This window comes from Taudactylus pleione, unplaced genomic scaffold, assembly GCF_031769625.1.
Source record: "Taudactylus pleione unplaced genomic scaffold, aTauple2 ptg001477l, whole genome shotgun sequence".
NCBI lineage: Eukaryota > Metazoa > Chordata > Amphibia > Anura > Myobatrachidae > Taudactylus > Taudactylus pleione.
This window is the reverse complement of record NW_028285875.1, coordinates 1,789,211-1,816,185: the sequence shown is the minus strand read 5'-3', so window position 1 is coordinate 1,816,185 and position 26,975 is coordinate 1,789,211. Positions and strand designations below refer to the sequence as shown.

Here is a 26,975-nt window from a genome sequence, read left to right as displayed (position 1 = left end):
TTTTCTCCTCCGTTACCGGGAGCTGCATTGTGTAGCACCCGGCTCCCGGTCACTGACAATTATATTATTTGCAAGGAGAGTCTGTGGGAGCAGCCCGGCATCTCTGGGAGTGCTGGGCATGCCCCAAGAGTGCTTAAAATGTGGACATGCTGCAAGGCTGCCCCCTTCCCGCGGACTCTATTTGGTGCACTGGGTGATATGTTCCCCAGTGACGCCACTGGTCAAATAGCTAGGAATGCAGTCCCTATGTTTCAGTCAACAAATGTACATTGTGGATTTTGCAAATCAAGTCTACCAAGCTATCATTCAGGTTTAAGCACTTAGAAATCATTGTACAGTATATTACTTCACCTGATAAATCTCCTGAGAACACTCTAACATCTAATTATACAAATAAAGTAGCATTTCCTGTCCTATATCACCTACAGAAGTTGCAAGTAATCACTCCTACTAACATTAAAGCCACTGTATGCAAATAATATGTAGAAGTTCACATGATTGAATTAAACTGTGCAACAGAAAGAGATGGTCATGGTGCACGGTGGATTAAAAAAGTATAACCTGAAAGCGTCGCGGGTGCCTGAAAATCAGAAATATGTTAATGTCAAATAGTGGGTTTACTTGCTCTTTGAAACCAACATTTGTAATTACAGTTCATCCATAGAGTATTTTGATATGGATATTTGCTATAACTACTTTATAGGAATGTATAAAATATTTTTCCATACTGGGAGCTGGCAGTCTCCAGAGGATGATGCTATTTATCTAGATCTCCATCATCACAGTCAGTGGGCACACACATCAAGCAGATTATTAGAGCACATACAGTGAGGTGGTGTGGTAGCTGGCAGCCCATCCAGTGATCACTGTTTTCACTGCAGCCAGAACTTAAATTAACTTTTGTTCCAATGCAGAAAACTCAGTTTTTCCGGTCTAGGGATTTATTTAGGGAATGAAGCATCTCCTTTTGAGAAGGTGAGAGGTTTTTTTATTTTTTTCAATAAGACATTTATGTTTGATTTGACTAGTTGATCCACTGTGAGTATATTTTGGTAATGTGATCTGTGCCCCTTTTCCCATATTTACATTTGTGGTTATATAACGCCAGCTTATTTATGTGTTTGTGCAATACCTAATAACTGAAGGAGAGGATGCAAATAGTTTAATAGTGAGGAAGAGCTCTCTGTTCGTTTAAAGGGGCTGGAATAGGAAGAACCCCAGAGACAAAGTGAACCTGTGGCCTCTCGGCTTCACCGCACATTCTTTCCAGTCAGGCGGAACGTGTAAACAAAGAGGCATTTCAGTTTGATGTAGCACAAAAGTCTGTATTTTGGTAAATTTACTAGACCACACAGGCAAACACACCTCTAAGAGACCGTCCAGCATACTCACAATTGGCCCAGTTTGACCTGGGATTGGACCTTGTGTTTATATAGTAATCCAGAAACAAGATTTGATCACATAGAACTTTCCAACAGACTGACTCATTGTCACTATCTGGATTATGCTGTGGCCCATCAGATTAGTCAGGATACTACCTACCTACTTACTACTTGTAGGTTGTCTCATTGTGCCTCCCTCTGGGTAAACTCAGCTCAGTAAGGAACATCCATAAAACTGTGCTTTCCCACCCTTTTCACTCATTTCCTTATTCTCTATTGGGTATATTTTTTGCTTCACTTAAAAAACTGGGCGACCCACTGCGTCTTCGCTGTACTCTGCAACACACTTGCCAACTCTCCCTGATTATCAAGGAGACTCCCTGAAATAGTAGTAATCTACCTTACCCCCATTATGAAGCGGTATATATATATATATATATATATATTACAGTCAGGTCCATAAATATTGGGACATTGACAGAATTTTCATATTTTGTCCTCTATTCACCACCACAATGGCTTTGAAATGAAACAAAAAGTGGGAGGCACATATTGAAACTGTTGTAATTCCTACACCGTTCACCCGATTTGGATGTAATTACCCTCAAATTAAATCTGAAAGTCAGCAGTTAAAGCACATCTTGTTTGTTTCACTTCAAAGCCATTGTGGTGGTGAATAGAGGCCAAAATATGAAAATTCTGTCAATGTCCCAATATTTATGGACCTGACTGTGTGTATATGTACATATATATATATATATATATATATATATATAAAATCAGAGATACATGCATTCAAATGGGATCATCGGTATAATTTCCCAGCATTGGTTATAAGGCACATTGGGGTAGATGTATTATAGCGGCACTTAGCGTGCCGCTATAACGCTACCTTCTTCGCCTCTTTACCGAGGCGAAGCAGGAAGCACTACCGATGAGATGTATAAACATCTCATCGGCCGGAGAGGGGGAGCGTTAACTCCCCCCTCCGGCGCTACCCGCTAGAGACAACAGCGCATCAGCCTAGTGCTGATGCGCTGTGTCTCTTCCCGGCTGGCTCCACTGAGCATGCGCGGCAGCCACCGCAGCAGGGACAGCGCTGTCCCTGCTGTGGGGATAGGCTAGCGCCAGGCTGTAGCTGTCGGTAACGACAGCTACAGCCAGCCGAATGGTCAGATGTTGTGACCGTTCATACATAGCCCAGGCTATCGGCGCTGCTATCTTGTAGATAGCAGCGCCGATAATGACAGGGGCGCATAGCGCCCCTGTCAATTACCGCCCAGACCCCCGATCATACATCGGGGAGAAGCGGTATCAGCGCACATAATGTGCGCTGATACTGCTTCTGGGCTTCGTACATCTACCCCAATGATCCCTATGTCTACATGCAATTTCAAATATGGTTTCTCATGGTCAATTATATGGAATTACGTGTAAAACACAATTCATGAACAAGCCAGTGTTCATCAACAAGTAGATCTTAATAACTGCTTTGGGGCTCATTTACCTTAGGAAGTAAGTCACATGTATGACACGCCTCCTAGATGTAACAGTACACGTCCACTTTACCGCTGCGCTCATAGGTGTTGCTTTTACAATCTCCCTGAAATGCTTTTTCAAAAGCAGGTAAGTAAGCTCTGCAAATGCATACTAACACCAAAGAGGACTCTGCACGGCCTCTCAGCTGTTTTGCACTGTGTGTAGGTGACTTGAGCTTCTAAAGCCTTTTTAGTTCTTTCTTAGTAACCAGACCTTCCTTTGCCAGGAATGGAACACCTGGAGAATGGGCCAAGTGTCTCTGTTGATTACAACACTTCCGATCCGCTCATCCGCTGGGACTCTTATGACAACTTTAATACACATCGAGAGGACAGTCAGGAAGGTAGGTGTTTATCATTTATATGGGAATGAGATTCTTATGATAAAGTATAAGTAGTAGTTTCATTATAAGCAATAAATGTGATCTCTTGATCTTCATTACTGTAATTGAGTGTTTCTACAGGAACATAATTCCCCTTATGGCTGATATTTTCTGATTATTGGTTAGATATAACTGTAAGGACTACAGTAGCTTTTACAAAAAAAAATGGATAGAATGAACATGAATGTATAATTAATGTTTCATATAATGGCATCCCTCTCATCCTTCTTGATTTTGGTGGATTTGAGGGGACTGTGCAGCGATTAGTATGTTTGCCCTGATTTGCAGGGGTGTTTCAAGGTATTAACCTAAAAATGGTAATTCTTTTTTTTGTTGGAAATGCTGATCACAGGATGTGACCACGCCCACTCTGATGCAGCCACGCCCCCCATCCTAATTACAAACTCCCCAATGCTGGGAGGTATGTATTACAATGGTTCATTTAACATCAGAATCATACCACATCGGTTTGGCTTGAAGCCTCACATCACTACTCTGTGCTGCTGGGAACCTATTCCTTCTACTATATAACTCTCTTTCTGCTGACTCCATTCCCTTCCTCACATCTTGTCACTGGCAATGTCACATGCATCCATGTCCTCACTAACACATCACTCATCTGCTGATACTACTGTGCTACTAGTGGATCCTGCTCCTTCCACTATATAACTCTCAACCGGGGACTTCCTGTTGCCTCCATTCCCCTCCTTGCATCATTTCACAGGCTGCCCTGTCCTCCTCCGTAACACAATCTCATGGCTGCACAGGTCAATGCTTCCCACAAAATCTGCACATTTGCTTCCTCAAATGCGCTGTGCTGTTGTGAATATTCCAATGATATGATTCATAAATTAGAAACATTATGGATGTGCAGGACATGAATGTTGTACACTGTTATATGATCAGACCCTGGTTAAACACACCTTAGCAAATACTGGATGTTTGCATTGGTTGCACTTTTGCATATTCCCCAAATGTTCAATTTCACAGCTGAAAAAAGTCAGCGCATCATAATTTGGGATGTGGTTAAACTCATTTTGGTGGCAGATCAGCATTAGGCCATAAATTGCCCCGATTTTCCTATTTGGTATGTAGGTAAGCTATATGACTTCACCAACATACATGTTATACAATCGTGTTATTGCCAGATATCCATTTAGATAACTAGCTAGAACACAGAAAACAGTTTGAGTGCCTTATGTGCTTCTATCCATACCTCCCTATACAATACCGCTCTGCCTTATGCTTTTTGCTGTTAATAGTAGATCCAGATAAGGTGGGAATTTGTAAATGGTTTTATCTCGTCTCATTGCGAAACCATAATGGGAGGAATGTCAGGGTATTTTATAATGTACAGATTGTTACATTTGATAGCACTTGATGAAATTCTCAGAGGGAAACTATTCACTTTTGGTTTGTTCCATTCTCACTAATACCCTGCTTAGTGTCAGGAGCTCATACCCTGCTCCATGTCAGGAGCTCCTATTCTAGCCTGTTACTCGGCTATATTTTATTAATTTACAGCTAGTGTCAGGAAACATTCCCACACTGACCTGTGTTGACTAAGGAAGTTCCAGGCTCTTCCCAGTTTTCCTTTTAGTAAGAATAGAAGTTATATGGTTACAGCAAGCCTTTCAGCAAGCCCTGAGCAGTGAGGGCAGGAAAAGCAGGGTCTTTGGGTGGTCGGGAACACACCCGTCTTTACTGGAGTAAGTTGAGAACATAGAGCAAGATGATAAGTCATGGGGCTGAGCTGAGGTAACTGTGTCTTCTGATGACATGGGGAATGTTTGCACCTGACTAGAAATGTCCAGTTCCCTGGCAGAAACAGCAAATCGCAGTGCAAGAATTCTGTCAGTTAAAAGGTTATGCACAAGGCTTTTCCAGGTGGAGAGTGAATGAGGAGAAAACTGCGATGGAATCCCTACTTTTGTGACCTATTCATGAAGCTGTGGTTGTTTGCATCTTTCTATGTCTCTCTCCTAGTGCGTTATTCAGCCCAAGAAAAGGGATTCAAGGAATCCTAAGTGTTACTGGAATAACGAAACACTAAAGGGCTGTATGCATGCACGTTGCCGCAACCCCTATCCATCTGCTTTACAGACTGATCATTAGCTGATTGTCCACTACCATGACCATATATATCAATGCATACATAGCAGCAGGTGCTATTTAGTGTGGGCTCAGGGCCGGAGTAAGGTCTGTGGGGGCCCCTGGGCAACAAACGTGTGGGGACCCCTATCAATAAAAGTGTTTTTATTTCTATTATATATATATATACATATACGTGTGTGTGTGTGTGTGTGTGTGTGAATATATATATATATATATATATATAAACATATATGAAAAGCATATATATTATTATTATTATTATTATTACCAGTTATTTATATAGCGCACACATATTCCGCAGCGCTTTACAGAGAAGATCTGGACATTCACATCAGTCCCTGCCCCAGTGGAGCTTACAATCTATATTCCCTACCACATGTACACACACACACACACATACACACTAGGGTAATTTGTGTTGGGAGCCAATTAACCTACCAGTATATTTTTGGAGTGTGGGAGGAAACCGGAGTACCCGGAGGAAACCCACGCAAGCACAGGGAGAATATACAAACTCCACACAGGTAGGGCCATGGTGGGAATCAAACCCATGAACTCAGTGCTGTGAGGCAGTAACGCTAACCATTACACCGTCTGTGCTGCCCATGTGTGTGTATATATATATATATATATATATATATATATATGAAAAGCAATACATATTATATATGATATACAATATATCATGTGTATGAGATATCTGAGTATATCAGAGTGTGTGTACAGAAAAAATGAAAAAGAATCTTATATATATATATATATATATATATATTCTCATCTCACCGGTGGACGCTGGCAACCTGGCATTGAAGCAGCTGGGCAGTGGGTGCAGGGATCCCTGGTGTAGTGTGAGGGAATGAGATAGATCCCCTTCCATTTGTGAGGCTTCTATGGACGGATGAAGACGGAGCCATCAGGTTGGAGGCTGGCAGAGGAGGATCTGGAGGTGGAGCCATCAGTGTGACTGACTGCTCCGTGCTCCGCAAAGGCTTATGGGTGGAGCTCCTGCGGCTGGGCATGCGCAGCAGCTCCCCCGTCGGCCATGTTTTTTTCAACTAGCTGCCAGATCGGAGCTTAATCTCCGATCGTGGAAGCCCGGCGAGGGGGGAGGTGGGTCGGGTCGGTAAATGAAAGGCAGGCTGTGTGGACACTGGCCACCAAAGTCACATACCCAGCGGGAACTGGCCCGGGGTCTTGGCGGCTCCGTTAAGAAAAAAAAAAGTTGATGTAGTTGGGGACAGTGTGTGGGGGCCCCGGGACAATCGCCTCTGTCGCCCCGCCTATAATCCGGCCCTGTGTGGGCTTATTTAGGAAAGAAACACATAGGGTCTCATTCAGACCCGCTCGCGAGCACAGGACGCTCGCAAGCAGGTCGATGTTACCCCAATGTGCATGCGCACGACGGAGGGAGCTCCGTCGTGCGCATGCGCGAGACCCGGACAGCGACAGCCAAGCTGTCGCTCCGGGTCTCGCACCAAAGGGGGTGTGCTGTCGATGGTGACTGACAGCACGCCCCCTTTGGTGGGCGTGCCGGGGGCGTGGCTTCCAGACGGAGGCGTTCCCATGGGAACGCCTACCGTCTGGGTCCGGCCCCACTGACATCACTAGTGATGTCAGTGGGAGTGATTTTGGCTCTGATGGAGCCAAAATCACTCCAGGGCTTGCGGCCACGAGACCCTACCGCAGGGTCTCGACGCAAGCCCGATGGTAGACCATCGCGACCATCATCATGGACGCTCGCATAAGCTGTGGGTGGTAACCCACAGCTATGCGAGCGTCCAAAAGGTGGCTCCACATTTAAATAGGACTGCCCTGATTCAGAGCGAGCGCTCTGGTCAGAGCGTCCGGCTCTGAATCAGGGCCATAGAACAAACGTCCATCATAGTGTTTTAAAATGGCAAAAAGCAGTCATTCTATATGTAAATGAAAGGCAGAAATCTTAGATACACACATTTGCAAATACAGATGTGTCCTCATGCACTGTGGTTTCAGTTGCGCCAAACAGCCCCTCTCGGCGTGCCAGGTCCCAGCGTCTTGGCTGAGCTAAGAGACTTTTTCGCTCAAAATATGCATCTTATTTGTACAAATAAAATACTTGGAAGCGACAAAACTACTCTGCTAGATAGTGCTGGTCAATTTGATGTGCTACATTTGTACATCTGTGTGCGACTGAGTCTGAATCTGTATACGAAGTGGTGGCCATGCTTTTTCTTACGCCAGGCTCTGTTGTGCTTCATGCAACTTTGTACGTGTTTAAAACGAATTCCTCTGTGGACAAAGTCACAGGCCAGCCACTGTAGTACACTGTGAGTGGTGTTTTGCTGCATCTGTGATGCGAATAAGACGCAAAATGTAAAGAAAAAGGCTGTACGCTACAAATCTGAGAGACTCAGTCGAGCTAGGCGTATAGAGGTGTATGAGGACACGCCTGTAGGTGATCAGACCCTCGCCACTTCTCATCCTAACCCTAGACATTGAGAGTCCCTACGTTGGGTCATGTACTCGTGTTAACTTAAGTTAGTCAGAGAGTTTAGAGATTATCATGCCTGTAACCTGCTTAGGGCATTGGGAATGTAAATATTTTAGGTTACTTAAATTGGCCACACATGGCTGATTCTGAGTCTCTGAGAGGGCAACCGGTTTCGTGTGTAGGTGGCAAGCGGATCTTCAAGGTTGTCACACATGTGGTAAGTGCGGTTGGAGATAATGTCACACTCGGATCCTACTTTCAAGCGCATTTAATGAGGCACAGATGACAAATCAATGGCAATCATTCACATTTTTAGGCTAATTTAATCCACACCTACAGACATTAACCGTGCCTAGCAATTAGCTTGTAGTAGGCTAGTCCTATCTGCTTGCAATATGTTACTGCACTGTTTGTTAATACCTAAATCCCATCCTATTAAATGGCCATACTGCAATCTGTAAATCAGTCTGCTGCCTCACTCTACCCTGATTTTAGCTTCTTTGAAAGCCAGAAAAGGTTGCAGAAAGGGGGTGCCAGTTAGACAGAAATAAAACGGAAGCAATGAGGAGGTGATCAGTCTACCTGCTTTATTTACAGAACGTTTGTCTGCCAGTCACAGGGAGGAACGGTTTTATCTTTCACCGAGTGTCAGGCAGATGTCACCATCTGTGATTTACTGGTGTCAGGAGGTAGCGTACCACAGTTTGGTGGAAAGAGATCCAAAGTGAGAGGGGGGGAAGGAAGCTGACACCTTGAAGTGACAGACGCAGATAAACATTTGGTATGTGAACATTTTGTTATCAGTCTCATCATGTTTTATTTGTCATATGATGTTTATTTGTATGAAAGCAAATTTCTTTGGTACTTATACTGCAGGAGAATTGCAGCAGAACCACTGGTGTTCCCAAAAGTCAGGAGAACAAATAAAACTTTACACTTGCTAAGAAAATAAAATAACAAAACAAACTCCATCACTACTTAGGAGCTAGTGTTGTAGAGCCCATCTTGCAATCAGCTTATAGCACTAAGACTAGAAGAGAGACAATGAATGTTTTTGATTCCAATGTGGTAGTTTCCATTCTTCTGTAACATTTGGATTCCTCCCTCTGAAATTCCTGCTCTTGACTCTGAAAGGATTTGTGACCTTGAACCCAATTCTGGTGGGTACTGAAGACGCTACACGCCTAGTACATAAGTTGTTTAACAAACTGCTTGGAATATGCTTGGCGCCCTATGTGTGTGTGTGTGTAAACATAGAACCAGTAGTTACCAAGATTGTAGGTAAAATGTGACAATAATGTATGAAGAAAATAAGTATAGATAACTAAAAAAATCAATAGTCCTATATTAAACATGCTTTGCACAGCAGAAACCATTAATAAATATTGAAATAGTCAATTACACATATATACATAAAATGAATATATATATAAAAAATATGTATAAAAACATAAGCACACTGTTTATCAATATATCAGTATTATAGATGATATCCATAATATCTTGCAAACGATATTATGCTGAATGCAGTCACTTAGCTATGTCCATAGGGATGGCTTCGGGACCCTCCCCCGTTAGTGCATAACCCTAACCCTCCCCCCCTTAGTGCCTAACCCTAACCCTCCCCCGTGTGCCTTTTGCTAACCCTCCCCCTAACCCCGCTACTTATCTTCGGGATGCCTGCGCTGGGAATCAGACAGATGCCGAGATTCCGGCCATAGCATTCTGATCGACAAATCCCCTCTGTCTGTATTTTAACCGCTTCCCATATCCTTAGGGTCAGCTCTAAAATGTGTTACTTCACTTAGGAGCATATAATAGCTGTGACCTCCAGTGAGATGGGTGTGTATGCACCTTATGATCTCCAGTATGTGGATTCTGGCTCTTAAGATGGGTACACACTGATAGTTATATTGGGAACGGAAGATATATCTATAGTGCATCGCCGGGTGTGTACAGTGGTATTGTCTGTTTCTTCAGACGTAATGATAAATACTATAACATTAATAAGTTTTACTTTACCCAGCTAACCACAAGATTTCCAGTTGAAATTATGAGTTTGATGCTGCTGATTAAATACGTAATTAAAACTATAATAATTTAACTTTAAATTAAATGAAAGCATTGGCAGCATCAGTGGTTTGAGCAGAGGTAACTGTCAGTCATTTGCAGAAAATACACACAAGGCTGTATAATACAGAAATGAAGGTCACTGACACGTAAGCTCCGTACACAGATGCTGCACTGTGTAATAAAAATAAAATAATTAAAACATTTTAAAAATGTGTCTCAGTATGCCCAACCTGGACTAATTTCCACTATACAACAGGTTGAACACAATCTACCAATCTTGGCAAGTGAAAAGCTTCAGGGCAAGCTTTGGACTTGAAGGGTGGCAAAATTGCCAATATAATGGGCAGGGCTCCCTACCAGTTACATCTGGTTATATAAACCTGGATTAACAACCATATGCTCTTCATGCAATGGTTGTTCTGTAGTCCTGCCAGTTTACAAAGCTGCTTAACCTGTGTGTATAACTTGGCTTCAGCTAAATCACTGTGTCTTCTAAGACAGGTTGTGTGCCGTGCGTAAACAGCTCTAACCACACTGCTGTATCCTGCCAGGGCTTGTGATACGAGTGTTTACAAACTCCAGCAACCCTTCAGCCTGGATGGTCAGTGTATAAATAATCCCCAGCTGACTGGCAGCCTCTTTGCTTATTGATCAGCGTCCAAAGAACTTTCTGGAAGAACAACTGTCTGCATTCGGTACTAGAGTATAATCTTGTGTCTGGGGGCTTTTCCCAAGTACCACAACATGTTTAAAAAAAAAAAAATATATATATAAATATATATAGAGGATCAGTATGAACGGCACTCGACGGGCTTGTTGACACCGCATAAAGAAGGAACTCAGTCCACAGTTTCCTGCAACATTTTGAGGTTTAATCTTCGTCCTCAGGCAGTAAATACAATGTATTTACTGACTGTGGACGAGGATTAAACCTCGAAGCGTTGCAGCAAACTGTGGACTGAGCTCCTTCTTTATGCGGTGTCAACAAGCCCGTCGAGTGCCGCTCATACTGCTCCTCTATTCTATTTATTGGGAACGAGCACCGTGGCATATATTTTGAATTGGAGAGTGCCGGCTACCCTGGACTTATATATATATATATATATATATATATATATATATGTATGTATGTGTATATATATATATATATATATATATATATGTATGTATGTGTATATATATATATATATATATATGTATGTATGTATGTGTATATATATATATATATATATATATATGTATGTGTGAAAAAAGCAAACAGCGGCACTCACGGGACAAAAAAGGCTCCTGGACACAGCAGTGTAGTTCAACGTTTCAGTCTTGGTAGACTTTTATCAAGATAGTGTGTGTTAGTTGTAGGTGTGTGAAATATTGATACGTTTGGAACTGGATGTATTATTATAAGGCTTTATTGGAGTAGAGGTGAAGCTATTAGACTAAAAAGATGATAGTTCATTGACTGAGTAAATGGCAGTCAATTTGCAAGATATATGCCGTATTAATGGCAATATTCAGTCTCTGAAGAAAAAAAAGGAGGGTTACTGTGCCATAAAACCACAGATTAAAACAAGAAAAAGAAAAAAACAGCAAAGTCAATCAATAGATGATGTAATGAAGCTGGAACCGGAGACCATAAAGTTCTCAAGTTTGGTGATTGAGTTGAATGTTGGTGCGGCGTCCCGCACTTGTAAATAAATGGGGCTGCTGGTGGATAATTCAAGGCTGGCTGTTGTTGCTTCTTCGTTTAATCACCAGGTATATATTGCCCTGGAATAGTGATCTCTAATTTAATCCCATCAACCATTTGACTTGAATACGCAATAAATTTATATCACCATTAGCAATGTTGTCCATCATTAGTCCTAATGTTTTTGTTTTGTTTTTTTCCTTCTCCTCCTAATAACGCAGCCTTTCTAGGCTCTTTGGAGAGAACAAACCTCGGTGAATTATAGTTAGATTGCAAGTGATATACTAATAGTTCAGCACGTGCAGTTACTGATATATAAATCTAAATAATGCAAGGACAACCATATACTTGCTTATAGATTTTTATCATACATGTGCAGTATTCAGTACTTTAATTAATATCATTCAACATCTTAAGTCAAGGCACTCCAAAAATCCCGGCTGACATAGAGACGCTGCTATCACACTAGGATAGGGACCCGACAAATTGACAGTCTACTTAACCTATGGACAATCTAGGCTCATTTTACCTAAGAAACACCACACCTCCTTCTAACCAGATAGGAGGCGTACCCGGAAGTCGTGGATTTAAACAAACCGAGGACTCAGAGAAACCATCAATCCCGCCCAGAGGAAGACCCCACGTGGGTCGAAACGCGTTGGCCGCACAAACTCTAATGAGCAAGGAACCTGACGAACATCCAAACGAGCAGCTGTTTTCCCCGAGAGACACCGAAGAAAGGAAGGACGCGACTACAACACACCGGCAAGGGGTTAGGGAAGACGGCGTCTGGTATTTAGTACCACACCCGTCTCTCCCCCTCCTCCTGTATACCTAGTTGCGGGCCGGCGGGACACGCCGCAGACTGCCTAGCACTGACGGGTAGGCTGCGGGCGTGCTCTGTGGCCACACACAGGTTTGGATACACACCTCTGCATACTCGGACTAGTGTCCGTACTACTTACCCCGGGAATACCCAAGCAACAACAGCCAGCCTTGAATTATCCACCAGCAGCCCCATTTATTTAAAAGTGCGGTACGCCGCACCAACATTCAACTCAATCACCAAACTTGACATTTTATAATGTGAACTTTATGGTCTCCGGTTCCTGCTTCACCACTGAAGCACTACTGCTTCATTACATCATCTATTGATTGACTTTGCTGTTTTTTTCTTTTTCTTGTTTTAATCTGTGGTTTTATGGCACAGTAACCCTCCTTTTTTTCTTCAGAGACTGAATATTGCCATTAATACGGCATATATCTTGCAAATTGACTGCCATTTACTCAGTCAATGAACTATCATCTTTTTAGTCTAATAGCTTCACCTCTACTCCAATAAAGCCTTATAATAATACATCCAGTTCCGAACGTATCAATATTTCACACACCTACAACTAACACACACTATCTTGTTATAGGTTCTGAGCGCATTTTGTTGATCTATGACCATAGATCAGGTATTTGTATTTAACATAGGGGGACAGACACCTGTCCCAAAAGTGCAGCTCACCTCTAACGATTATTTCTGAATCCAGTGCGCAATATCTTTCTATCGTATATATATATTTGACATTAGGTTAAAGTAGGAACAATTCATTTTCAATAGAGGTAAATTAAACTGGCCATGTTGTAAAACATTCCTTTGCCCCCTTAAGTGTACATTATTTGGCCTGTAAACTGGCAGATACATTTTATTTTGGTGGTGTATTTGTCCCATTTCACTGGAACTCTCATTTAATTAACTGATTCTCCAATTGCAGTAAAGTGCCCCATAGGGTGGTTCAATAAGTAAGGTAACAAGACCTCTCATATGTGTAATGTTTTCTATTTCATTTAAATTAAATGACCTTCAATTGTTCGGTTAACAGCTAGATTTTTTTTTTCTACAATTTTAGTAGCTCTGCAGGAGGTTTCATTTTACTAAAGTAGCTCACACCTCAATTAAGGTTGGCAATCACTGGTCTACAGCATCTTCCAGAGTGCATATATAGAGACAGTGCAAGCATAACAGGATATAAAGTGCATACAAACTGCAATAAAAACAAAGCAGAACATATCAGGATAAAAAACAATGTAAACCTGTTAGAACATAAATAAACATGTATGCATACAGAGTCTTTATAACCACCAAATCAGCTCTGGCTGAACCTGTACTCTAGTTAGCAGGCTCAGCAGCCATTGTTAGCAATGAGGAGGTAATGGCATAAGAACATGAGGTAAAAGGGCTTACAAACTGTATTGAGATGCTTGATGCAGAAATGAAACCCTTGGCCCTATCCTGTAGAATACATTTTTAATAACTGTAACCAAAACAAAGCCTTACCTGTATGGAAATCACGATGGTATACAAAACCATGGTCTGTTTAAGAACATTTGAAATACCCCTAATTATCAAAATATTTAAATAAAGAAAAGGGGAAACATTGATTTAAAAACGCTGTTATATCCATACAGTCTATCTGTGATTTTTTTTTGGAGCTTTTTTATTGGTTTATTAATGAGGCCCATTCTAAATGTAGCAGCTGTCCCAGGGCAGTGACTGTTTTTGTAATTATTGACAAATACTTATATCTCCAGAATTCAAAAACTAGATCCTAGAACCCATGTGCTTACTTTATGGGTGTTGATTTATTCATTTTTTGAACAAAACTTAACCATAATGTAGAAACCGCTAGAAGTACAGAACTGTGTATTCGTCAGCAGGCACACAGTCCTGTCTGAAGAAAGAACTAGAACAGTGATGAACCTTTGTCATACTGTAACATAGAGCCTGAAATTAAACAGTATGGTCCATTTGGGCTGTGATGCAGAATCCAAACCAACAATAATGTGAATATGTTATACTGATCATTAGTGTAATGGCTGTTACTTACTATTGGAGTTCTATAGACTTTACAGACCTGCTTGATTTGGACTACCTATATACTTAACTCTGAATTATTCTGGACTATTGATTATTAGTAGTTGGGACATCGCATCATAGTCCAGCTGCATCGTATTGTTTCATTTCAGGCAGTATGTTATACACTGAAAAAGGCACAGCGCTGTGTTCTATTTCTTTATACGTTTGTGTGGAGTCTGGGCATCTCTCTAACGGCAGCTACAGCCTATTATCACAGTCTTGGTCAGTTTGAGATAAAGAGCAACCTGTTCTTCTTCTTTATTGTCCTGCCTATAGATCACGTCACCTGCTCTGTTATGTCAGCTGACATTGTAGGCCTGATGCACAGTGCAGAAAGTTCATTGCGGAAAGTATCCTTCATATTATGCATGCTCCGGAATTAAGCATGTATAACTACAGGTGATGCAGAGTTTTACGCATCTCATTCACATCTTCACTTGCGACTAAAGGGGTGTAACTGGGCTCTGCGTATGCGTAAATATGTCTATTTTTAGACATATATATTTTGCAGCAAGGATGGGGCTGGTACAAGTGGGCGTGATAATGGTGACGGCTATGAAACCAAGTGTTCGTATTTGAGTGGTGCAGCCACAGAGATTTGTACAAATTTGCATATGGACGAATGTTCGCATTTCATTTTGTGCACGCAATGTGGGAGCAATTATGGCCAAACTGTGCTCAACTCTGCATCAGCCCCTATAAGAGCAGAATCGGATTTTCAAGCTCTGTGCAGGAGCTTCTGTGGGTCCCACCAAAAATGTTATATATGAGTGAGCTTTTGATGCGAAATCTCTGAAGTCACTGCAAAGCTTTGCAGGGATGAATCAGTCAGAATCTGGGAGTGGATGAATAAGTGTTTCCATTAGCTGGCAGGGGATGGTATTTTGGAGCAAAGCTCTTGAAAGCTTGAATGGCACAGTCAGAAAGAGACAAATGCCACGACTGTCCAAGACAAGGGAGTTGCTGCTGCTAGGGGAACTGCCCAATCTCTGCTGTATGGAGTTGGTGGAAAAAGAATGAACAGAGAAATCCTCATAGGATTAGCATGAAAGAGACTTTTAACCTATTCACTGCCTGTAGCAAGTGATCCTGAAGGAAATGGCAAACATTACGTACTTTAATTTTGTTTTTGTTCATTTTGTTTTACACATATGTTATTTACAAGCAATACAAGGGTGTTTTTATGGCTGATGGCTGTTTTGCTGCCCACTGTGGGGTGCTCTTCCATGGGAATGCATTGGCAATATTCCATTGTACTTTGGCCATCTAGGTAGCTTTCACTTATGTTATTCAATACAAATGTGCGGAATGATTTATACCAATACTTTTTACTGAGTATACATATATTGAAAATTCAATATATTTCATATGTCCCTTTATTTTACAGATTATAAAATATACTAATATACCATCAACTAAGTTGTGATAACCCCCTTTCCCCTACTTGTACAGCAATTGGTGTCCTGTACAGTTACTTGGGATCTCTGCTTGCCAAGTAATCGTCTCTGATCTGTTGCAGAGCTTGAAATGACAGGTGTTTGTGGTGCACTTGCTGTGTTCTGCATCGGATGCTTCCCTCACTTGGTGCTCAGGATCATTACACAGTCTGGGAAGGAAGGGTCTTTACTTATTGTAAGTACCGTTCGGCAAATGGGCAAAGTCCAAGGAGAGAGATCCTCACTGTATTACTAGTGGGAGTTAGGGAATGGGCTTTAAAACAGCTTGAGTGTAGGAGGAGAATTCCCTCATCTAAGAGATCCCCTAACATTCTAGCAGCAGTATAAGGTCATAGATCCCCTTATGCTTACTGGAGTTATTATAATGTAGCGATATCTAATGTGAAGCTCTCCAGCTGTTGTGGGACTAAAAGTCCCAGAATGCTCTTTTGCATGTCTTGTTAGTTCCACGGGTTACCCTGAGTGAGAGTTGGGGAAATGGTCAGTGCCTGACGCTGATGAAATGGACAGGCCTTCCATATATTCTCCTCTTATCCGCATAAGATATCCGTAACAGCTTCGGAATGTGTGTCCAATAATAAAAGTTTCCTCTGTCAGTCTTGCTTTAAATAGTTGCTAGCAGGAGACAGAGCTTGTCTGATGCTTCCAGCTCAGTCCTGGCTGAGCCCCGGAGGACGAGAGCCAGAACTCTCCCCCTGCTCCATCCCATATGTTCTTCAAGTTAAAAGCTGTTACTGTTCTTCTTAGTGTCGTTTCTCATCGGACCACAGCTTGTAACAAACTGTTCAGCTTGTTCATACTTGTAACACCACAGCTAGCAGTGTGGAAAGTGATCTCTTATGAGTGATAAAACTAAATAATAAGAAAGGTTGGGTGACACCTTGATCAAGCTTTAGTTAGTTACTTATTATTATTGTTATTATTATTATTTCCAAATAACTTTTCTGTTCTTGTTAGTGAAAGGGCACTTCTGCTTGGAAGAACAGCCTGGGAAAGGTGGCTTACATGGCTACCCTTTCTGTTGGTGGTTTAAAGAAAGGGTATTTAGAGAAGTACAGGAACCAATGCAGAGACAGAATTCTACCTGCAGACTATGGGTGGAATTAATTAGCCGCGATAACCCGTATTTGTGCATTAAAATGCATAAAAGCGAAGAATAAAAAATATCCTATTTAATTCACAAGCTTTAACACAAATTTATTTTCACCACTTCCTGAGCATATGAAAAGTAAGGTAAAAATGCCAGGACTTGATCAAGAACCACTGGGACACCCTCCTAATGACTAATTATTTTTTAATTTGCTTAATTTGGCCAATAATGACATGTCATTTTTGTAGTGAAAATGTGCAAAGTGCAGGAAAATGGGTTTAATAATTGATGTAGGTCATGTACTGTATATGAGGGTGCTGTATGAATGGGATAGGTGTTTTCAAGATTGCAGGTGGGTGTTAGATGCATTTTTTTTATAAGTTTTTTTTTTTTTAAAGTGGCTTAAAATGACACAAATGTATACTTATAAGCATTTATAGCTTATAGCAACCATTTAACACAATTTAAGAACCCCAAATACTTTTATTATGGCCCTAATAGGCTTCTATACTGTTATCCTATATGTTTGCCTTTTATTAGGTTACAGACAGAATGCCGGAAGTCGACTTTTCGAATTGAATTGAGCAAAAAACATGCGAAAAGTGAAATTAAAGGGCGATAGGTTCAATAAGTTATTGCACAAAAAAAATTACGTTTTCTTTACGGCTAATTGAATCCCCCCATAATCATCATTATTGGACATAGCTGAAAATGTCCACCACTTTAGGTGGTTGTGCAGTTTTAAGATGAGTTATGTTCATAGGAAAAGCGCAGCATTGTGCCTTTAGCTCAAGCTTATCGGATATAGGTGGAAAAGTTTCTGGCTCAGCCTTTGTGTATTAATCAGCCAATCTGCACTGCACTGTACATTTCTGCACAGCAGGCTGGCAGTCGCTCTGTATCTGCTCCGTTCCACCTAAAATGGTGACCTGCTGTAGGAGTGACAGACCCCGGAGGACAAAGCAAGTGTAAACACTCCAATTATTTTATCTTTGTTGTTCAGCTCCGTAATATACTATCTTTGATAATATAACAATATTTATCTTACTTATAATCTTTGCTATAAGAGTGCATATCTGCATAAAGGACACCAATTATAATTTACACTGAAGTGCCAAAAGTAATGGGATAGATGCTTAGTATCATTTAGGACCCACTTTAGCTCAGCAACTTGACATGACATCGATTCAGCAAGTGGACGGAAGACCTCTGAAGAGATGTTGACCCATGCAGTGTGGACAGCTTCCCACACCTCCCTGATATTTATAGGTGCAGGATCTTGGGTGCAAATAGACATCTCCAACACTCCTCATAAATGCTCGATTGGGTTTATGTCGGGTGAAGGTGGTGACCAAACCATTTGTCGGACCTCTACAGAATGGTCTCTTAGCCAATTCTGGACAACTTGGGATCGATGACATAGTGCATTATCCTGATGGAATTTTCCATTGTTGTGGGGGTACATGAAGTCCATGAAGGGCTGCAGATGGTCATCAAGCAGAGCAACATAGCGGTTACTTGGCAATGACATGTTCAGGCGGACCAGTGGACTCCACACCGTACCATTAACCTGAACCAACTGTAACTGTAACTCATCGGATCATGCCACATGTTGCCAGTCCTCCAGTGTCCAATTAGCGATGTCACAAGCCCAGTTGAGGCACTGTGGGACTGATTCACTACCGTACGCAACTGCGATTACATATGCAATTGGCCGATTGTTGCATTCTGCTCATGCGTATGCTTCGCAGTGCTTAAGGTCAGAGCTTGTGCAAGTGTGAGGCTGCAATGGTACTCGATTGTACCAATGGTTTCACTATTCTGCTAAGTTTTAGGGATGTGTGCAGTTAAAGTGGGCGTCCTTATGTAGTGCTGAGTTTGTATTGCGATCGCAATGGATTAGCATGCTATCGCAGTTGAACTGCATGTGTATGCAATATTGCGATCCGTACTGAATCAGGTTCTGTGTTCAGGTCATAGTGTTAACAGGGGCACTCTGATGGGTCTTCTGCTCCCATATCCCATAGAAGCTAAAGAACGCTGCACTAACCTGCTGGATATGCATTTGCACCTACTGTATTAAATGTGGATGTGATTTGAGCCAGTGTCGCTTGTCTGATACCACAGACCATTCTGGCCAGACACCGCTGGTCACAATCATTAAGCACCCATTGTTAGCCACTGCGCTGTCCACAGTGGGTGGTAATGCCTTCCATGAGGTATTCCCGGTACACGTGACACCGTAGATGGAAGAATTTGAATGTGTGCACAACTTCAGAACTGGAACATGCCTTCTGTTGGGCATCCACTATCATGCCCCATTCGAACTCCGATTATTCACGGTGGCTTGCCATGAGCAGCCTAGCCGGAGTTCAAACTGACTCATGAAATGTCCGATTACAACTGATGCAGGTCTGGCCATTTCCAAGATGTCACAGTACGGTGACGCCACCTACCATTACCTTTACATACTGGTATCCCATGAATTTTGGAACTTCAGTGTAATAATACGCCTACTGACAGAACAGAACTACTATGGTAGCAGAGGGTGTAACTAGTACTGTGGGGCCCAGCCTCTGAGGGTTCCCCCCTCTCAAGATCTTTGTTAAAGCTGTAATGGGACTTTGTGTGTGTGTATAGTCTGCTCCCATAGCATGCATGAGCAAGGGCAGTTGGCTTTGTGGCAGATTGCGCACCAATGACTCTAAACAGCCACAGTTGGGAAATCGCCAAAGAAAATTTTGCTCCTTTCTGCTCCACAGAGGTGCCCTTAACAGAAAAAGTAGTCAAGCAGTTACGGGGAGTGGACAGAAACCTAACGCAATCAATGGGCTTGGTGTAATGGAGCCAATGATGTGGGCCAGAGGTTGGGAGCTGTGGGAGGGGATATAATTCCAGCAGGGGAAATCATGGAGAGAATAATACAAGTGCTAGAAGTTATAATGTAAGCAAAAGGAAGAAAGGAGAGCATACAGATGTGTCCACAGACTCCTATGTACTCAAATTGTGCCAAATAGCCCCGTATGGTGGGCCACGAACTTTGCAGCTGAGACCCGCCCTGCATCCAACCATATATATTTTAAAAAAATATGCATCTTATTCATATCACTAATGCGGCAAAAGTAGAATGCACAGGTGCCCTGCACAGTGTCGCTGTCATTCCATGCAGTTGCTATGGGCGACTTAGACGCTAACCTGGGTAAAAAAAAAAAAGTCTGAGGACCAATACAATTGAGCCACACCATGTATTGCGCCATGCATCGTTGCGCTGAATCTGTGACTTTATACCAAGTCCTTTACAACAAAAATACTAATCCTAAGAGCCTAGTACACTACAAGCGACTTTGGCTGCAGCTATGATGCTAAATCAGAAAAAAGACCAGGAATCTCTACCCTTGGCAGAGCGTCTAAGTGCGCCATACGTCTTGCGCCAGGTGACACAAAAAGGATAGGTGTATGAAAATACAGCTGTAATAACAGGAACTGCATAATAAACGTAAGGAAGGGGACATAATGCAAATGGCTCTAGACATTCCTCTATGGTGGCTCTCTGCTGAATATGGTCTTTCTCTAGAAACTTTGGGGACCCCTTCAGAACTTTGTTATGGAACCCACAAAGTTCTAGTTATGCCTCTGCTAATTGATATTGAAAATATACACCAAATGTACCAATGGACACCTTACAGTATTTTAGCTTTGCCTTGCATTCACTGTTTATTCATCTTCTGAAGATTATATTGTCAGTAGGAACCTATCATTAACTTATAAGAAGGAGACAACATTTTATTTAGGTCAATTCTTTTTAGTCTTGTTAATGATGTTACAAGCATTTTTGAGAGGAAGGAGACTTAGGAAATTTCCAATGTGATATAGCTCCTTTTATACATTTGTGTATGTATAATATAAATAATACATGCATTACTTAAACATGTTCCTGGAAGCAGCATACTACTTGTATAAACTGCTTCTTTATGTTTTAGTGTGATTTACAATCCCCCCTGGAATCTGTATTGATGGAACATTCCGTGGGATGAAAATGGGACTGTTTTTTATCAACCTGCCAGCTGCAGCCAATCAATAGGCTTGTTCCTCCTTGCCGGCTCTCTTTATATGGAGCTGATGGAAAGCATTGCTCCTATTTGCTCATACCTCTTGAGAGATTTCAGATGGCACAGTTCTACTTGACACATTGTTATTATTGACCATTCCAGTCATGTTCTTTGTCATTTTTATAAATTACTAATGGAAACACTAAACTGGGATATTAGAAGTTGTAAATAAAAGTTGAGTCTCCCCCTAAAAAGTATCTCCTTTATGAGAACAGCTGATCCACATTCCACATCCATCCATCTTATAATATATTTACAATACTATCCATATGTGTCCACATAAATCTATCCTATGTGCCGTGTGACTCGGTAGCGCCGAGCGTCTTTTTGTTCGACTTTTACCTTCAAATGCATTTTATTCACACAGCGGTGCAATAGAATGCACAGTGGCAGGCAGAAGGAGGATATAAAAGACTGCCTGCTGAAACAGGGGGGCTAGACACAGGGAAGTGTCTGTAATAAGCCGCAGTGATGGCTCTACATTGTGGCCCGTGATATATAGCAGGCAATACCAACTTTCAGTGGGCAGGAAAAGAAGAGATCTCTTACTGTTGGTTTTACTATCACAATTTCATCGATCCAGGATTACATTGGGATCATAAAATAGTTTGTTCATGCTGGCATACATACTACCCAGCAATGACTTGGAATAGAAGACATTTGTTACTATTCTTCTCTCTCTGTTTAAAGATTGTTTCCAATAGCTGACACAGTGTTTCAAGTGCTACTCAAGGCATTAGTATATTTTTTATTGACATGTATTATTGTTATTAAGTATATCACTAGCTTTTTATATTGCTTTTATTATTCTGTATAATAAATGCTCATGCTTTATATATTTTATTGGCACATTTTTAATTAATTTTGGTAAAGACCTCCACAGACCTGTTATTTATTTACACAATGTGCCGGTACTAGTCTAACAGACAGATACCCTTTGCTGTTTCCATTGCTTCCTGTTTTTTCTTAAATATTATATTATACTAATATTATATTCTTGAATAAGACATTAGATACCCACCTAAAAGTCGGTCTGGTTGGCCATAATGTTTCCGCTCCATCAAATACAGATGTGTCCTCATTCACCAATCATTTTTGCGTCAGAAGGAGCTGGACACTTGGTGTAACTTAGATGCTCCGCCACGGGTAGCGATTCATACGTATTCAAGAATTATGTCTTATTCACATCGTAGCTGGAAACAAACATGCTTACAGTGTACCAGGCACATTAGATTAGTACTTTTGTAAAGTGGCAGACTAAGCATAACGATATGTGGCACGAGGCATGGCGCGGATCGTACGAGTTGGAACTCTGTCTTTTGCCTTTTTTTATCCAGATTAGTAACTGAGTCGCACATAAAAAGTACATGAAATGCCAGCATCAGTAGTCAGTGTACTCTTACATTGTACTTTTGTTGTGTTAGTGATGCATAAAAGTCTCTGGCAGGACGCTTGGCGTAGCTATTGTAAGTCACAAATGGGGCATGTAGCTGAGATTTGAGGATAGTATGTGGACTCATCTGTACTGTGTCATCTATGGTCTCAAAGCAATTGTTCTTCCTGATCAAAATCCATTAGCGATTGATCTGATTTTATAACTTTCTTTCCTGAAGAATGTGCCTGCACGGTCGCAGTTTATTCGTCTGCCGTGGACTGCGCCGTACAAGTGCCTTGTTGAGTTGTATAGTCTGATTGCCGATTAATCAGATCTATGCGGTTTCACCTATCATGTGTTCATATAGACTTAACGAAGAAATGCTGAAAAGTTTCTGTTAGTGTTTTTGGTAAAGAATAAGTTCATGTATTTCCATGTTTCAAATTCTAAACATTCTTATTTCTGTGTAGATTCTTGCTCAGCCGATGGACTGAGTGGCAGCTTTCAGCAGGGCTCAGGGCCTGCGTCCAAATGCTAAAAGAGGAATTTGACTGCTCCTGATCTCCTACTGAACAGCAGCAGACAAGGAAATCATGTAGCTTTTAGGTTGGGTTTATTTTAGTTCCACTTGGACTGCGTTTCAGGCTCAGGACAGCGAAAGCCTACGTTGTGCTTGGCTAAACCCACCCAGAGCTTTGTGTGCTACAGAGTAGCCCGAGGCATTGTGCAAATCGTGGTTTCATGCAGTGTTTGGTGATGAGATGGGTGTTTGGTGCTGTACACTGTGTTCTGTGTTGTTATTTCTGGGTGGATGCTTTGAGCTATCCTTGAGCTGTGTTTTAAATACTCTTAAAGGAGAACTATCATTACAATGCAGTTTTAAATGATATAGAAATTTGTATAATCCAGCTACTAATAACGTTCACAAATAAATACATTCAAGTTTCAAACTCTTTCTTTCAGATGTCAGGGTGTGTACCATACTGTACCATGTAGCTTAGAGCAAACCGTTCTGTTACCAGACATAGTTAGGGACTTCTATCTAATGCCTGTATCTTAATTTTTACAGTTATAAGAGGGAAAAAGGTTAGTAACTTTGAAACCTACAGTAGCTCTATTTTATTATTATAATTGATATTTATTAACATGGCACCAACAAATGCACTGAACTTTGCAGCTGAAATATTTCTCATTTTAAACTGTCAACTTTTTTGTTGTTTTCTAATAGTTTCTAGATATATAGTTAGTTAGCAGTGTTATGTATGAGTGCCCTGTCCTTATGATATTCACCGTAAAATGTTTGTTGGACCCTTATCCATCTTATTCTTCAGTACTATACACACATCACAAATTATAATTATTTAATGTGCTTTTTGTTATCATTTTCTTTGTCAGTTCTTCACAGGGGGTGTTTGGAAGTGGCAGAATAACTCTGTTGACTGGCTGGACATTTGCATAATAAATTCAGTGCATTCTCGGGCAGCCCTGGTGTTAGTATACGTAGCTTGTTTCTGCTTTGTGTGTTGGAATTCAGAACAGTGTAACCAGATCTCCAGTAACAATCACTCCGACTATTGTGTAATCTTCATCACATGACGCTGGTTTGGTACGCATACCCAGTGGGAAAATTTTGACAAAAGCCCCACTGTGTGCACACATAACGGGTACTACCCTATGTCTTTCTGTTAACCCCCTGACTACAAGAATATAACTAATATTGGTGTCATCAGTCCATTGTACAGAAATTTCTTTATAATTATTTTGTCCACTTAGGGCCTGATTCAATGATTTTTGCAATGCCGATATTTACATAGATTGAGCGATTTTTAGCCATTGCGCATGCGTGCAGCAATTGTTTTGCGTACTGCTCACACGCAGCAATTGTTTTGCAATTATGCTTGCACAGGGGATTCATTTAGAAAGTGAAAGACAGGTAGTTTGCGTTTGGGGAGGTAATGGGGAGTGGCTAGGCAAACGCAGGCATGTCAAGACCATTTAAACTCTGTTTCATGGGCGTGCATATTTAGCCATTGCGATATCCTTCGCAGCATGAGAGCTCTCAGCGTGTCAGGAGAGACGCAGTGTTTGAGACAGGTCAGACTTCACTCAGAAGTTGCGTGGCTGCCAGATCTGCGACGATGTTCCGGATGCTTATGCTGTTGTACGTTGTCAGACTGATATGAGAAGGCAGCAGTGGGCGTCCCTATGCTCAGGTAAGTTTAGAAGTCATTAGCATATTTTAGTAATTGCGATCCGGGAGAGATCACAGTTAGTTGTGAACATTACCGTAAATCTCGGAATCGGGCCCTTAGGCTAAACAAGAAACTTAGTTTTATACCATACATCAGGATGCAGACAACGCTGTATATTACGTCTGATAATGTTTTCACCTTCCCTTAGCCCAAAGACTTGATTGTGTTTTAAAATCGTTCATTGGTTAGTACATATGGCTTAAGGTTTAAATGACCAAACTCTCATATGCTTTCAATAAAACAACTCTCTGTCTACTGGTGATGTCAGGGACCATATGTGGGGCCCCTATTGCCACAATTGGCGATACTTATGTCCTTGTATTCATGACTTGTCTCTACATTCAGTAGATAGAGTGTCATACAGTCTTCTGGAAATATACTCTGGCGTCAGCATCTGTACTAAACAGGAAATAGAGGTGTATTTTGGGACATTTAGAAGACAGTCAGCGGATACTGTAACATCAGTCTCCTGTAACACCAATGAAATGTCTAAATAAAACACATCAGTAATATAGCTGGGTCATACCATCACTCCAAGTGTCCTTTTCAAAAGACTTATTTGGACTGTATCAAATGATATATATATATATATATATATATATATATATATATATATAGTATGTGTGGATATATATATTTAAATGTTAACACTCCATAATCTCATCCTGATTAATTATGTTGTTATTATTATTGATAACAGCTACTTATATAGCGCAGCATATTTCGTTGCTTTTAACAATTGGGAACAAACTGTTCAGCAACTGATTCCAAATGCAAATGTCACACCTATAATCAACTCTAGACCTTTTACCTGCTTAATTACTAATGAAATAACGAGGGAATAGCCCACACCTGTCCATGAAATAGCTTTTGAGTTGATAGTCCCATTACTTTTGGCCCCTTAAAAAGTGGGAGGCACATATAGAAACCGTTGTAATTCCTACACCGTTCACCTGATTTGGATGTAATTACCCTCAAATTAAATCTGAAAGTCTGCAGTTAAAGCACATCTTGTTTGTTTCATTTCAAAGCCATTGTGGTGGTGAATAGAGTCCAAAATATGAAAATTCTGTCAATGTCCCAATATTTATGGACCTGACTGTATAAGTAGGATAAGAACCAGGTTAGGGCTGTGTCCTGAAGACCTAGGGATTGTTGTGTTTGTATAAGAAGAGAGTGGTCAACAATGTTAAATTCAGCAGAGAGATATAGAAGAATAGGAAGTGAGTTTAGTTGATCTGTCTATGGTGCCTCTGGTTTACCAATGTGTATATAAGTTATTTAATTATTTTGGTTGAAAAAGACTCCTATTCGTGTTCATCCAATGCATAAAATCACTGCAAATTAACATATAGTCCAATTTGCCCTGGAATCTGAAAAAAGAAAAGAAACGTATGCTGCATACACACGTAAAGATTTTCTGTCCAACCATCCAACTAGTTGATTGGTTGGAATGAAAATCTGGTAAGGTATGGGAGTAACTGATGATCAGCAATTTGCTCCTAAATGCCAGAAAACAGATGAAAATGGTCGTCAGACAAGTTTGTTAAATGTTTGATCTAAACAATTTGTTGTTCAAACAACAGTTTTTGTCCATTTTCCGGCGTTTTGGAGCAAATTGCTGATTGTCATTTGCTTTCATACCTTACCAGATTTTCATTCCAACCAATCAACTAGTTGGATGGTTGGACAGAAAATCTTTACGTGTGTATCGGACTTCTCCTTCAACCAACATAGTATGTGTTGTTGTCTATTTTTTTTTTTACTAAGATGATTTCCTATTCATTTCTAAATCTATTTAATGAGTCTATAAATTCCTGTTATTATTGTATAATATTCCAATGGGTCACTGTGCTGACTTAACCAGCATTTGTTTTATTGGAACTGATTATTGTTGCCCGTTACATCAGGTGTATCTACCTTTCCTATGAATATTGCTCTTTGTCCAACCCAAAGGGAGGACATATCGTATATGTATAGATACTAAATAGGTTACCAGAGTTTGCTGTATATGTCATGCAATACAGTAGGTTACCAGAGTTTTCTGTATATGTCATGCAATACAGTATGTTACCAGAGTTTGCTGTATATGTCATGCATGAATTATTACAGAATGATCATATCTATGTACAATTCAAA

At 41.0% G+C, this 26,975-nt stretch overlaps 1 protein-coding gene across 3 annotated transcripts in view; it reads left to right on the top strand.

Moving 5' to 3' along the window:
• Positions 1-26,975, top strand: part of TNS1 (tensin 1) — a 754,643-nt gene that overhangs the window by 643,638 nt on the left and 84,030 nt on the right. For 2 of the 3 annotated variants that reach the window (XM_088463869.1, XM_088463871.1), the window contains 2 exons: positions 3,148-3,264; positions 3,656-3,724. In XM_088463869.1, the coding sequence (XP_088319995.1) occupies positions 3,148-3,264; positions 3,656-3,724 (186 nt within the window). The remainder of the gene's footprint in view (positions 1-3,147; positions 3,265-3,655; positions 3,725-26,975) is intronic. The other variant, XM_088463870.1, reaches the window with a different exon arrangement.